General features: G+C 40.2%; 1 protein-coding gene across 2 annotated transcripts in view; it reads right to left on the reverse strand.

Annotated features, from left to right (window-relative positions):
- Positions 1-1755: 1755 nt before the first annotated feature.
- SH3RF1 (SH3 domain containing ring finger 1) overlaps positions 1756-13801 on the reverse strand; it is a 181174-nt gene continuing 169128 nt past the window's right edge. For both annotated transcript variants that reach the window (XM_082727279.1, XM_082727278.1), the window contains exons 11-12: positions 13122-13462; positions 1756-4149 (exon numbers count right to left, since the gene is read on the reverse strand). In XM_082727279.1, the coding sequence (XP_082583405.1) occupies positions 3981-4149; positions 13122-13462 (510 nt within the window). In that variant the 3' untranslated portion in view covers positions 1756-3980. The remainder of the gene's footprint in view (positions 4150-13121; positions 13463-13801) is intronic.

Raw genomic sequence — 13801 nt, forward strand, 5'->3', positions numbered from 1 at the left:
TGTTTTCAAAATGGAAATTGAAACAAGCCAAGCCAGAAAGTTATTGGTAAGAAACACAAAAGGAATAAAAGAAACATTCGTTTGTCAGAGAGAGTATTTTAAAACTGTCACAGTTCACATTGGCTAATTACCATTCCAGTAGCTTCTTATTGTCTCTGATGATAATTACTCCCAGAACAAAGTACCATTAGATATATAACCATATATATCAGAGCATATCCCATTATAGTCTGCAGTTCACATACATTAGTGAAGGGCAAGGCCTTGCCAAGCCTGGACATTGGCTAATTTCTTTTGTAAGTATCTTTTCCATTACTATGGTAGTTTGGCACATTCTTTCTCTTGGAAAGGAATAATTTCAATAGGATGCTGCCTCATTAAGGACATAGATTAATTGGTTCAAACAAATTTTTAAAAATTTCACATGGAGGGGCACCTGGGTGGCTCAGTGGGTTAAAGCCTCTGCCTTCCACTCAGGTCATGATCCTAGGGTCCTGGGATTGAGCCCCACATTGGGCTCTTTGCTCAGCAGGGAGCTTGCTTCCTCTTCTCTCTGCCTGCCTCTCTGCCTACTTGTAATCTCTGCCTGTCAAATAAAATAAATAAAATCTTAAAAAAAAAAATTTCACATGGACACACATCATCAACTTAGCCTAACATCTATTAAAAGCATTTTCCGGGGCGCCTGGATGGCTCAGTGGGTTAAAGCCTCTGCCTTCAGCTCAGGTCATGATCCCAGGGTCCTGGGATTGAGCCCCACATCAGGCTCTCTGCTCAGCAGGAAGCCTGCTTCCTCCTCTCTCTCTGTCTGCCTCTCTGCCTACTTGTGATCTCTGTCAAATAAATAATCTTAAAAAAAAAAAAAGCATTTTCCAAACTTGAATTCTAATGTTATAACTTGTTGGCATTCCATGAAGAATAAAATCATTGCATTTAAAGATGATGTTCCCACACTTTGCAGAGACCTGGTTATCATGCAGTTGGGTTATAGGTCTAGTACTTCTTTCTATGGCTAAAAAACAACCTCTTGGTGCTCCTGGGTGGCTCAGTGGGTTAAAGCCTCTGCTTTCAGCTCAGGTCATGATCCCAGGGTACTGGGATGGAACCCCGCATCAGCAGGGAGCCTGCTTCCACCTCTCTCTCTCTCTGCCTGCCTCTCTGTCTACTTGTCATCTCTGTTAAATAACTAACTAAATAAATCTTAAAAAAAAAAAAAAAAAAAGAAACAACCTCTAGTGGCCACCAGATATTTTAGTGGCCATGAAGGGGGAGAGAGGCACAGACGTGGTAAAACTCCACAGGCTTTTTTTTTTTTTTCTTAAATAACATATAATGTATTATTTGCTTCAGTGGTACAGGTCTGTGAATCATCAGACTTACACAATTCACAGCACTCACCATAGCACATACCTTCCCCAATGTCCATCACCCAAACACCCTATTGCTTCCCTGCCCCTACCGCCCAGCAACCCTCAGTTTGTTTCCCAAGATTAAGAGTCTCTTATGTTTTGTCTTCCTCCCCAGTCCCATCTTCCACAAGCTCTTTTAAGAAGGCTTTAGACTTCCTGAGGAAATAACCAAAGAAGGTTTGTTAGTTGGAGAGGTAAAAATGTATCATAAACACTAAATTGATTATTGTAGACATCTTCTGTTTGAGGTATATGCAAAGAATTTTTATGAAGTAGAAGTTATGTCAAACATGTCTCAGGTTAAAAAAAAAGAAAAATTTTAAGGATTCATGCAAGGGACACGTAATGATTGAACATCAAATTTTAATCTTGAACCTTTTCTCCAGTCTTCAAATTATTAACACGAAAAGGAATGATAAATTGCAATTTTATCATTGCCATATCGCTGTGTAACAAGTCCTTGTTACAAAATCTCCATCTACTGTCTCCAAAAAACGAATAGAAAACCCATACATTATATTATCTAAGTGATCTATTAACAGATGAAATTTTAACCAACTTCATAGCAGGAAACTATTAACAGAGGTACTTCAATCACATAGCTTAAAATATGGAGAAAAGACAGGTAAAAAATTATCTTAAGCTGTAGTAGTCTTTTTACTTTTTAAAATTTTTATAAAATACACTAATTTCCCAAAATAAAGAATATTATGACACATTGGTGTCAACTTACACAGATGAAAGCTGATGTCAGCTTTTTTCCTAACTAAAGCTCATTTCACCAAACCTTTATATATTACATGAATATCCAAGTATTTTTTAAAAAATTCAACACACAGGAACATAATGTACAGTGTTTTATAAAAAAAAAAAGTTAATTTAGGAATGATTTCATTTTCAACTACATAATATCTTTTTAAGACCATGAAACCTCTTGCTATTGCAAGAAGACTTTACAGTTCATGTTTCTATTTCCCATTTGTAATTCTCAAGAGTAAAAAATGAAAAAGGTTTTTTGTATGTTTGTTTTTGTTTTTGTTTTCCACAAGAAAACTGTAGCAACAATTTCATTCACTACCAGGCTGTCTTCCCTCCTTTTGTTTTTAGGACTGCCCAGACCCACGACTGCGTGGCACGGGAATGTAATGGGGAGAAGAGGTCAATGACATCAAAGAATGGATATAAAAGGACAGGCACAGCTGGATCCTGCCACAATTGTAAGGTGTGGGCACTTTCACTGGAGCAAGCCTGCCAGAGCCGCAAGGGAACTGTCACAGAAGCAGTCTCCTGGCTCATCCTTTATATCAGTCAGCTGGGAGGACAGAAAGGAACATTTTCACTAATGACTTGTATAATGGCTGATGGATGCGTTAGCCAGGAGGGGAGGGAGTACACCCAGAGACCTTGGTGAGGAGCGAAAAGAACACTGTTTATTTTATACCTCCTGCACTGGTCACTTCTGAGCACAAACTAACCTCAACAGGAAATTTCAATGAAATATACATACCATGCACAGTCTCTATTACTGTGGGAATCCAGTAACACATGCAAGCCGGTGGGAAAAGAATCACAATGGATAAATGTAAACTTTTCACAGTGTTTCTTACATCCTTTGACTTCAGCACAAGGGCATCACTTACCACCACAATCTCACAAATGTTTTATTGTGTCCTGGGCATGCATATCACTTGGGGTAAAAATGGGCGATTACATTTCATAGCCATTCTCAGACAGGAGTACATCTTCAATTTTTCCAATGTCCAACCAATGAATTGAGCTCCTTCTGTTATAAAACTATATTTCTGAATACACTTTTGTTCAAGGGTTGTGCTTTATTTTTCCTTATCACTTCACTGACTTCATTCTAGGGAAATTAAAAACCTACAAAATTATATTGAGGACTAGGTCTTACAGTGATTCCTGACCAAACCAGAAAGACAGGGAATCACTAACTTCTTTTCTCTCAAGTTTCTGTCTTCCTACCCCAGGCCTTTATTGATACTGATTGAGTTATATGTTTTGGATTTCCTGAAGAGGAAAACCAAATTAGAGAACTGGCATTTCTGGCTTAAAGATGCAAAAACTAACACAGGTAAGGGGAGGAGGTTCATTCTATGTCAAAAAGAATCTCTTGCTCTCAACAGGAGATAATCCAGCTTCTCCTTAGCTATCATTTCATAAATTAATAATTTCTTAAAATCAAAATCCAAAGAATTTATCTATTACAAGAAAAATTCAAGTTTAAAAAAGCAAATAAATTAGTTAAGCCTTGTAAACAATTGTCCATTTTAGCTATATATCTTTTTAAAAAAGGTTTTTCTGTATAGTTAATCAGACAGTACAAGGCACACCTTACACACCAGAATCCGGAATGACAGGACCCACATATACACACATTGCCTTCTTCACGCTGTTGGCTGGCCTAACCGTGCTGGGGTCACTGGGGTCACACACCAAGCCTTTGCTCATCTCCTGACCATCTGGAAGTCCACAAATGTGCTCTTTCCATTAAACTGCTTTGTGCTATTTTGTTGTGTGATGTGACTTCCAGCCTTCACAAGGTTAGTCTCCTCAGATGTTTTCCACAAAGCTTCCTGGGAAAAGGCCAGTTTTCCCATTACGTTGTAATGTGCCTTTGAACCAGCCATCTTCTCTCTTTTTATGAACAAACACAATATCTCCTTCTTTAAGTTCAAGCTCTGCCTCACTCTGAGGAGGATAGGAAACCACCACTCTGTGCCTAGAAAACAAGAGATATATTTTAGTTAAAGCCACTCAAAGTAGTACAAATTAAATAAAATTTAAAAATGGTGTACTACTGGTCTAACACAGCTTTAAACAAACAGAATAGGAAAAGTAACATTTGTAAAACAACTCAAAATACAACTATTCTCTGTTTTGTAGAGATTGGTTTTAATAGTTTGGATGTGTTTAACAGCTCACTGTCCGTGACACAGACTGGTTTGAGTGACCTTCACAGTATTCTTGTCTCCTCCCACAGAGAAAATTATATTCCATTTCCTAGAAGGAAATGCCCTGTCCTTCCATCTTCTCCAAGAAGAAAAGAGTGAATTTATTTGATTGGTAAGACTAGAAGAAGCAGCTTAGTAGGTGGGTTCAGGCCTCTCTAAACTACCTGCCGAGTGGGCTCTGATCTGTTTTCACCCTGGACGCAGGAAATGGTCAGGGATCAGGTCTGCCGCCTTGAAATGGATCTGGAAGTCTGTCTCTCTGTGTCTCTTACACTCCGGTCTGACATGGACGAGAGGCAGCAATTCCAAGGAAGTTCATCTGCCTTATATACCCAAATTCTCCCTTGGGCAGGCTGTCCTAAGGTCTAAATAGGGAGGGGAGGACCATAACCACAAATTCAGTCCATCACCACTAGTAATGAGGTTGACATCCTGATCTCCATTAATCTGATAACCGTGTCTCCTTCTCCACTGGTTTTCAACTCTGATATTAGTGAGAAAAGGTGTTAATTATCACTTAAGAATCCCAGGAGCCTTGTTGGTTTAATACTATCTGTATCTCCCTTCTTCCTTTCTCCTTAGTCTCCTTCCGTGAAATTAAGATTAACAGCCACGGAAGATAGATTAAGGTTTTTATGCCCCATGTTCTTTTATCTTTCTATTTTTCCAGCATTATTGCTCTCCTTTACTCCTCTCTTGCTTTTCCCAGTCAAAGGGGGTGGGGGAAAGGTGTCTATGTCTTGGCCTCCAAGATGGCCCCAGTAACTGTTGTCTCCTGGTATTCATACTCTTGTGTGATCTCCTCGCACAATCACAGGGATGGTCTATGTGACCAAAAAAATACTGTAAAACTAATTGTGTGATTTCTGAGGCTAGATTATGCTGGGAAAAATTGGCTGCCATGTTGTGAAAGAACTTTACATCCCTATGGAAAGGATCACATGGTGGGTAACTGAGGTCTCTTTCTTTCTTTCCTTTTTTTTTTTTTTTTTTTATAATTTTATTTATTTGAGAGAGAGAGAGGGAGTTGGGAGGGGTAGAAGGAGAGAGAATCTGAAGCAAACTCCCCACTGAGCATGGATCCAACTGCAAAATCATGACCTGAGTCAAAACCAAGAGCTGGATGCTTAGCCTACCGAGCCACCCAGGAGCCCCTAACCAAGGTCTCTTTCTAAAAGCCAACTAAGTAGCCAATAGTGATGTGAAGGAGTCACTTAGAAGAGAGAGAGTCCCCCAGCCCTGGCCAAGCCTTTAGGTGACCACAGCTCAGGCTGATATCTGACTGCAACCTCAGGAAATATCCCAAGCTGAAACCATCCAGATAAGTCACTCTCAACTTCCCGACCCACAGAAGCTGTGGGGTAACAAATGTTTATTGTTGCTTTAAGCCACTCAATTTTAGGAGAAATCTGTCACATGGTAAAAGATAACTAAAATATTATCTTTTTTTAATCTATGATTTAAAAAAATGTGAACATATATCTTTCTCCATTTGCTGTTATGTGGTATTCAGTCATAAAGATGATTTTCAGTTTCTATTTTCTTTTGGTTCTTAAAGTCAGAAAACAAGCTTGTAGCCGAATAGGACCCACTCTTGACTGTAAGTAAAGAATGGTATAGCTTACATATTGATAGTCACAACAAATTCTACAGAACTGCCCTTAAGCTATGAAACCCATTAGGGCCCAATCCTTTAAGAAGATCACTAGCTTCACCGACCTCCATCTCATAAAAACTAGAACTAACTCTTATTAAAAAGGACCATAGCAAGAACACCAGACTATTAATCTATTTAAAAAAAAGAAAGAAAGAAAGAAAAAAGGCATCTCTGAAAAAGTAGAGTGAGTGCCCAAACAGTTCCTGAGCTGTTCTGGGCACACAAACCAAATGATCCTCCATGGTCTGAAGCAAGGTAGTAAAGCATGGAGGTTGACTTTTTATTTCTAAGAAAGAATTAACATGTTGAGCCCACTGAACCCACAAAGCTCGGGGTTCAATCATGCATGAACTGAGGAAGAAGGCATGGCACTGGGTGCAAAGGCACTGTGTGTGAAGCTCTGGGCTAGGGGTTGCTATGGCCTTAAAGGTCATTTGGAGTAGCTTAACTTTGGGCTAATTATCTCTGCTCTCTCAGTTTCCTTATCTGTAGAAAGAGATTGCTTTAACTTAAACAGGTTGTCATGTAATGGAGTAAGATTATAAGTGTGATGCTTAGCATGGTGTCTGTTACAGAGTTTATACTCCCAAATGCTAGCTCCCACTGTGACCATATGACTTAGGCAAAAGCAGGCAAGGGTCTGGTGCTTCAAGGGGGTGAAGGATGGGCCAGGAAGTCACTGGCCACCTCTACCCAGGAAGCAGACTTAGGCCACAGCCTATAGAAGGAATGTCTGATAATGAGACTTAAAACTTAAGAATGGTAAAGTTGGGTTTTGGAATTCCTTCTCTGCTATCTTTAAAAGCAGAATAAATAATTTCATCATAGACCTATCTAAAGGAAGGGATCCAGATGAGATTTCTTAAGTCTGATGCCAACCTGCTAAAAATTCATGTAAAAAGCAATGTAACAAGTTGCCATTTGATGCAAGTTAAAATTTGAGCAAAGCTTTTTAAGTCTGGAAAGAAGCATACAAGTGACTCAGATCGCATTCAGAGTAGATCTCTCATGAAATTATTCCCCATCAGTTCTCTGTGAGCTGCCTTAAAGGTGAAATGGAATAAAAATAGTTCTTGAAAAACTTGAATTAGATTAATATTTGCATTTATAAAATGCACTAAACCAATTTTGTCAAAAATTTTTTGAACTAGAACTGCTGCTGGGCCAAGAACATAATCTTCCTGCCAAGTTCCCATTGGGAGCAAATTTTCATTGCTAAGTTATAAACCTCTAGGGGGGGTGGAACAAGAAACCATGTGCATAATGGAAACTGTGACACAGTCCTGATTGTATGAAGACTACCAGGTGCAGTGGTAACAGACTCCACTTAGCAGTCTTCCAGCTCTGATCTTGGCATTAAGCCCTGTAAGGTAGTTTGCACACATTTCTAACAAGACTCTTAAGGCCAAATTCTGGGCACAACTGGCCAACTATCTCAGGCATGGAAAGTGGTATGTTTACAGACCAACAAACAGATGTAAGACGCAGCTGCGGAGGCCCTTCACATCTGTTCCTCCACTGCCTCACTTGGATTATGCTTGCCTTTATTTGAGTGGGGCTTTGGGGAAGTTCTGAAGCTCAGAACCTCCATGGGACCTGCTAATCCCACTTTCAAAACCTGCACCTCATCATCTACTCTTCATTGTTGCTGCCACCAATCCTGGTGGACAAACTCATGACCTTCCACCTGGTCAAGTAATCGACGACCTATCCTCCCTGCCTCCATCTATTCTGCCCCCATTCCGTTCTACACAGAACTGATGGACTCTTTCTTACTTTCTTTCTTTTTTTTTCTTTTTTTAAAGATTTTATTTATTTGACAGATCACAAGCAGGGAGAGGGGCAAGCAGAGAGAGAGGGGGAAACAGACTCCCTGTTGAGCAGAGAGCCCAATGCGGGGCTCTATCCCAGGACCCTGAGACCATGACCTGAGCTGAAGGCAGAGGCTTAACCCACTGAGCCATCCAGGTGCCCCCAGACTCTTTCTTAACTGGGAACTCTATTTGTAGGGTTTTTGTTTTTGTTTTAGATTTTACTTATTTACTTGAGAGAGAGAGAGATAGCGAGCGAGAGAGAGGAGCAGGGGTAGGGGCAGAAATAGAGGGAGAAGCAGACTCCCTACTGAGCAGGGAGCCTGATGTGGGGCTTGATCCTAGCACTCTGGGATCAGAACCTGAGCTGAAGGCAGACGCCTAACCAACTGAGCCACCCAGGTACCCCACAACTCTACTTGTAGTTATCTATTGCTCAAAAATCATTACTGGCTTCCAATGCCTATGAATAAGGTTAATCCTCAGCCTGGTATGTGAAGCCCTCAGTGATCTGACCTTCATCTTTCTTTCTATGTTTATCTACAGTGCTCTCCATGAAGGTATCAAACATGCCTCTAAACTGAAGTACATGGCTTTTACCTCTCCAATCCTTGGCCCATGTGGTTCCTTCTGTTGGGAGTCCCCTGTGAGGATGCCTCTGCCCATCCACACCTGATGAGCCTCCCACAGCCCGGTTCCAATTTGCCCCTGCAAAATCTTCTCTAGCCCCATGGCTGGAAGTAAATTCATGCTCAATGAGATCCCAGAGGCCTCATGTACATTTCTTATGGCACTCAGCACAATGTACATTGCAGTGTTACCATCTGTATCCCTAATTTATTTTCCCAGACCACAAGCTGCTTGAGGGGTGACAGAATGGTAAATTCACTTTAAATGCCTCATATCACTTAGCATAGTTCATGATAATTCCTCCCCCCTTTTTTCTTAGAGAGAGAGAATATAAGTGGGGGAGAGGTGCAGAAGGAGAGGGAGAAAGAGAATCTTAAGCACTCCATGCTCAGCACGGAGCCCAATGCAGGGCTTGATCTCATGACTCACAAGATTGTGACCTGAGCCAAAATCAAGAGTCAGACACTTTAACTACTGAGCTATCTAGGTGTCCCTTGTGATAATTCTTAATAAGCATGTTGAGTGACAAAACAAAAGGCACAACATATAGTAAAACTGTTTTTTAAGAGGTGCAAAGTTCCCTAGAAAGGAATGTAATTTGACAAATGCTAAAACATGGAAGGACCCTGAGAACATTATACTAAGTGAAATAAGCCATACACAACAGGACAAATATCATACAGTTCCATGTCTGAGGTACCCAGAATGGTCAAACTCATAGAGACAGCAAAGTAGAGTGGTGGTTGTCAAGGATTGCCGAGGAGGGAATGGGGGCTTACTGTTTAATGGGTGCAGAGTTTCAGTTTGGAATAACAAAGTTTTACAAATGTATAGTGTTGATGCTTATTCAACAATATGAATGTACTTAACGTCACTGATTTTTACCTTAAAAAATGGTAAACTTTATGTATATTTTACTATAATTTAAAAATAGGATAAATGAGTAAGTGAGTGAATAAAAAAATAATGTAAAGATTAGGGGAAATAAAGAAAAATGAAAAAATGTCAAAAGCTGAGTGGTCCCTTGGTTGTTGTAAAGTATGTCTTCGAACAGAGCACCTGGGAAGCAGTGGGAGGTATACAGCATGGCTCACAGCCTTGGCACTGAATGGGCCTCTGCTTCTTGGTGTCAGTTTTTGTGACAGTTACCATGGTGGAATTCAAGAAACAGAGGCTTGCTATACAAAGAAGCTTCACTGATACCCCACTGCCAATCTTCCTGACTTGGGCTATGATGTTCAGTCTTCCACCTAAATGAGCACCTTCAATCTTTTATTTGTATAAATTATTGATGTCCTTTATTTTTCTGGCCTCTCTTGCACTCTCTCCAATTCATACATTTTTTTTTGGTGTTTCTAATCTCTCCTGGTACAGCCCAAATCGGACCCCTTGTGGCTCTGGAAGGCACCCTGTCCATCACCCTGGTCTGGGTAAATAACCTGCACTGCTTTCTGCCAGTTGCTACAGCAATCTAATACCCAATTAAGTATTTCACTGGCAAAACCATACTAGTTCACTAGTTCACTTTGTAGCTCTGCCTGAAGTCCAAGTAAATTATATCCATTGCTTCACCCAGTGGGTTCATTGTCACTACCTCAAATTAATCATGCTGGTTAAACCCAACTGACTTTCTGTAAATCTGTCTCTATCCAATTTGTGTTTCCCAGTGTTCTAGTTTAATCCCTGATCAAAGATCATAGGTTCTTTTCCAGTTTAGGACATGGGTTTATAGGTATGTGGTTATCAGTTTAATTCTTAATCTTCAAACTACACACAGAGATGATACACTGTGTCTCCTTAAGCCCTTATCTATTCTTTTTCAGAAGAGGGGGAAAAAAGAAAAGCCCGTCATATATACTTTCTTCTACTGTCATCCTTTCTGAAATATTTTATTTCTATTTTCTCTTTGCAATTTCCTAATGATTTTTCTCCATTACCTAAAATAGAGCCCAAGATATTTATTCTATTATTTCTGCTATAATCAGTTAGACATTTTCTGCCTCCAGGATGGAGCATTGCTTGTTTGTTTTCCTCAGCCTCTCTAACAAACACAAAAGGATCCTTTTGTTCCTCAGAGAACTGTCTCAGCTAACACCAAGACCCATCAATACACCTCAAGATTCATCCTTTCTTACTGTGAAACTGCTTAAGTCTTTATGTCACGTGAATGCTTCTTTCCACTGAAGGCACTGGCTGCCCTACTCACATTCTTTTACTTTAGATTTATGGGACAGAGTCATGATTTGAGGGGAAATTTTATGCTTGCTCTCATTATAATCTGTGCAGGAATCCTATCTCATACTGTACCAATACTATGCAATCAGAACTACTTCTACAAAATTTTATCAGTAAAAATTCCACCAGAAGAGCCCCAGGCTTCTGTACTTTGCCAGAGCAGGAGCTGCTGCTATTTACATTGTGAATCAAGGAATCTAAGATCCTGAAATACTCTGAATCATACTGATGTGAAAGTTATTCTTCCCTTCATTTTTAGCAAGAAGTACTTTTTATTGTGTTAAAAATGTTGAAATATCAAAACAGATAATCCCTAAATGATATACTTGGTAGCTTTCTACTAACCAAAAAATTTCATTCCCAGTGGATCAGAAGTTGTTTTCCTACACTACTTGTTTCCACACATTTCCCCTATTGTTTTTATAGTCAGGCAGACCTAAGAATACAAGTTAAATAAATACTATCACCATCATTGTATGAAGGCAAAGGGGCTGTGAAAAGTTAGGCTAGCTATTATATTTAATATTCCACTGAACATATGGATTGTAAAAATATGAACTTGAGCAAAAATCTTCTCCAAAGACCCCTTTTCCACTTGTAAAAATTGAAATGGTTATATGAAAAACCTGTCAGAGAATTCCAGAGTGCCCATGCCCATCTGTTCCGTCCTTAAATTCTCCATGTTCCCTATCTATGTGCATCCCCTTGCTTCCTGAACCACCAACACCTGCCTATATTAGCAATTTCTCCTTTTCAGATGCACTGAACAGCAGGAGCCTACTGTATGAAATGAGCTCCTCTAAGAGGAAAGGGCTGGAATGCAGAAGCCACAGAGACTGAGGACATCTGGCAAGTGAAAAGGAATGCATAATGGGGGAGGGCGGCAGCAGTGCCAGACCCAGTGCCTAGGGAGAGGCTGGGCAAAATGAACTATCACTCAGAACAGTCACACAAACACCACAAATGACAGGGAAAAGAGGAGAGAGACTCAGGGCATGAGGGAAAAACTGCAGATCAATGTCTGGGGGTGGGAAGGAAAGAAGGAGCCTTTGTGACCAAAAGAAAGTAAACAAGTCCCTGAACTAACTCCAGGGACAAAAGGCTCTATCCCTGGAAAGCGGAGTAATACTGCAGGAAAAAAAGGCTGACTCTCAGAATAAAGGATTAAGTGAATCCAGGACCAAATTTCAAAGCTTTACTAGGAGTACAACAGATGAGGGGAAAGACAGAATGATTTTATTTGTGGAGGACGAACCCTTTTTAAGGTAATGTCTCATATCACAACAGGTTTTTATAAGGATTAGAACTACAGAAAATTATTTCACCTCACTAGTTTCACTGTGAAAATAAATAAACTGTGTACTTTGTACTTACTGCATATAGGTTGTTTGAAGTTTTTTTGTTTGGGTTTATTTTTTGGTAAAAAGGTATGCCCCCGAAATTATACAAATGAAGGCCTCATATTTTGTTGGGCACAAATGTCCATCTGAAATACAGATCTGAGGTGAAGTTAAGTCTTTTTGAAGTTTAACATTTATAGTCAAGACTCCAAATCAGTAACTGAAAATGCTACCCAAAATGCAAAACCTTCACAAATTAGAAATTTGTGTTATTTATAAAATGGAGGTACAAAGGGAATAAAGCTTACAGAAATAATAAAACAGATGGCACTTTTAAAAATAAATGTTTATTTATTGATGCATTATGTATAAACTGTCCTCTATTTTTAGTGTACTTCATGCTTTCCTGGCCCACCAAGAGTGCTTTTTAAATTCATGTAACCCTAGCAGATATTTGTCTTAATTCATACATAGTTTTTGCCAGTGTAACTCCTAGAACTCCACTGGTTGTACAAAAAAGATCTGTTCCCATCTGTAATCATTACTGAAGGTGAGATCACTAAGACAGGGCTCCTAGTTCCAAGCAGAACCAAACCAAGTCACTGTGCCAAGAGGGGTTCATGTCAATGAGAACCGAGCCACACTCTCCTAGCTCAGGAAGAATAAAAAGAGAATTCTCTTAGTTGGCAGAATCTCCTAGACAACTAGCAGATAATGATGTCAACGTTTAATAAAAAAGGCAAAGGATAAACAGAGGGAGCAGTTGCTGGCGATGGAAGAGTGGCAAGAAGGAAGATGCGAACCAAATTCCAGGGGTTAACAAGTTTCATCTGGATACAATTCTGAAGTGGTTGTCTGGAGAAAATAAACACAAAGAGGGTTGGAGGCCTAACCCATAGAAGAAACACAGCGAATAGTAAAAGACAGCCAGAGCTTGACTGTTACTATAAATTCAGTTAAAAAAAATTCGGGGGTTGTGGAAAAGTATCCTAACGTCAAAGTAAGTACTCCAGCATAACGTTTGCTAGGCATTTCTACATTTTCTCCGGAAACAACAGTGAACTCACCTCTCACAAACCAGAGGCCTAGACTCATTCATAACAGGGCCCAGGGAAGAACATGGCTGACGAGGCGGTGGAGCGATGGGAACAGCAGAGTCCAGAGAGCTTGTCTTCCGATGAAGAGCATCCTGGGCCACAAGGGCAGCTGGGCCTTCCCCGTCTGTGGGGCAGGAGCCGGCCCTGCCGTGGGCGCCCCCTAGCGGCAGCTCAGGACCCACCGCTCCCTGCAGAGGCAACTCGCAGCCACCAAGCTCCACTTCCAGGGTGGGGGAGGCTGGAGGAGATGCTCGAGGCTTCCGTTTGGTAGAAGCGCCGGAAAGCAACTTCAACAAACCCTTTTTTTCTTTCTAGGAAAAAAAAAAAGTACATTAATTAGAGACGGACAGTACTGTTGTTATTGTAATTGTGATAGGGTGTTACAGTTTTTACTTTTGGGTTTGATGATTTTTTTTTTTTTAAGATTTTTAAGTATCTCTACACCCAACATTCACAATGCCAAGATCAACAGTAGCATGCTCTACCCACTGAAGCAGTCAGGCGCCCCTGGTTTGATCTTCTGAATTAAAATTTATTTCTGAGGATATCTGGTTATTTGTGATCTAGCTCCCAAATTCTGTATGATACTAACCCAATCTTTTGCCTCTCTTTCTTTTCCCTTCTGCCTGCCTGTTTTTGCTTGTTTTGGA

Source organism: Mustela nivalis (assembly GCF_964662115.1).
Source record: "Mustela nivalis genome assembly, chromosome: 4".
NCBI lineage: Eukaryota > Metazoa > Chordata > Mammalia > Carnivora > Mustelidae > Mustela > Mustela nivalis.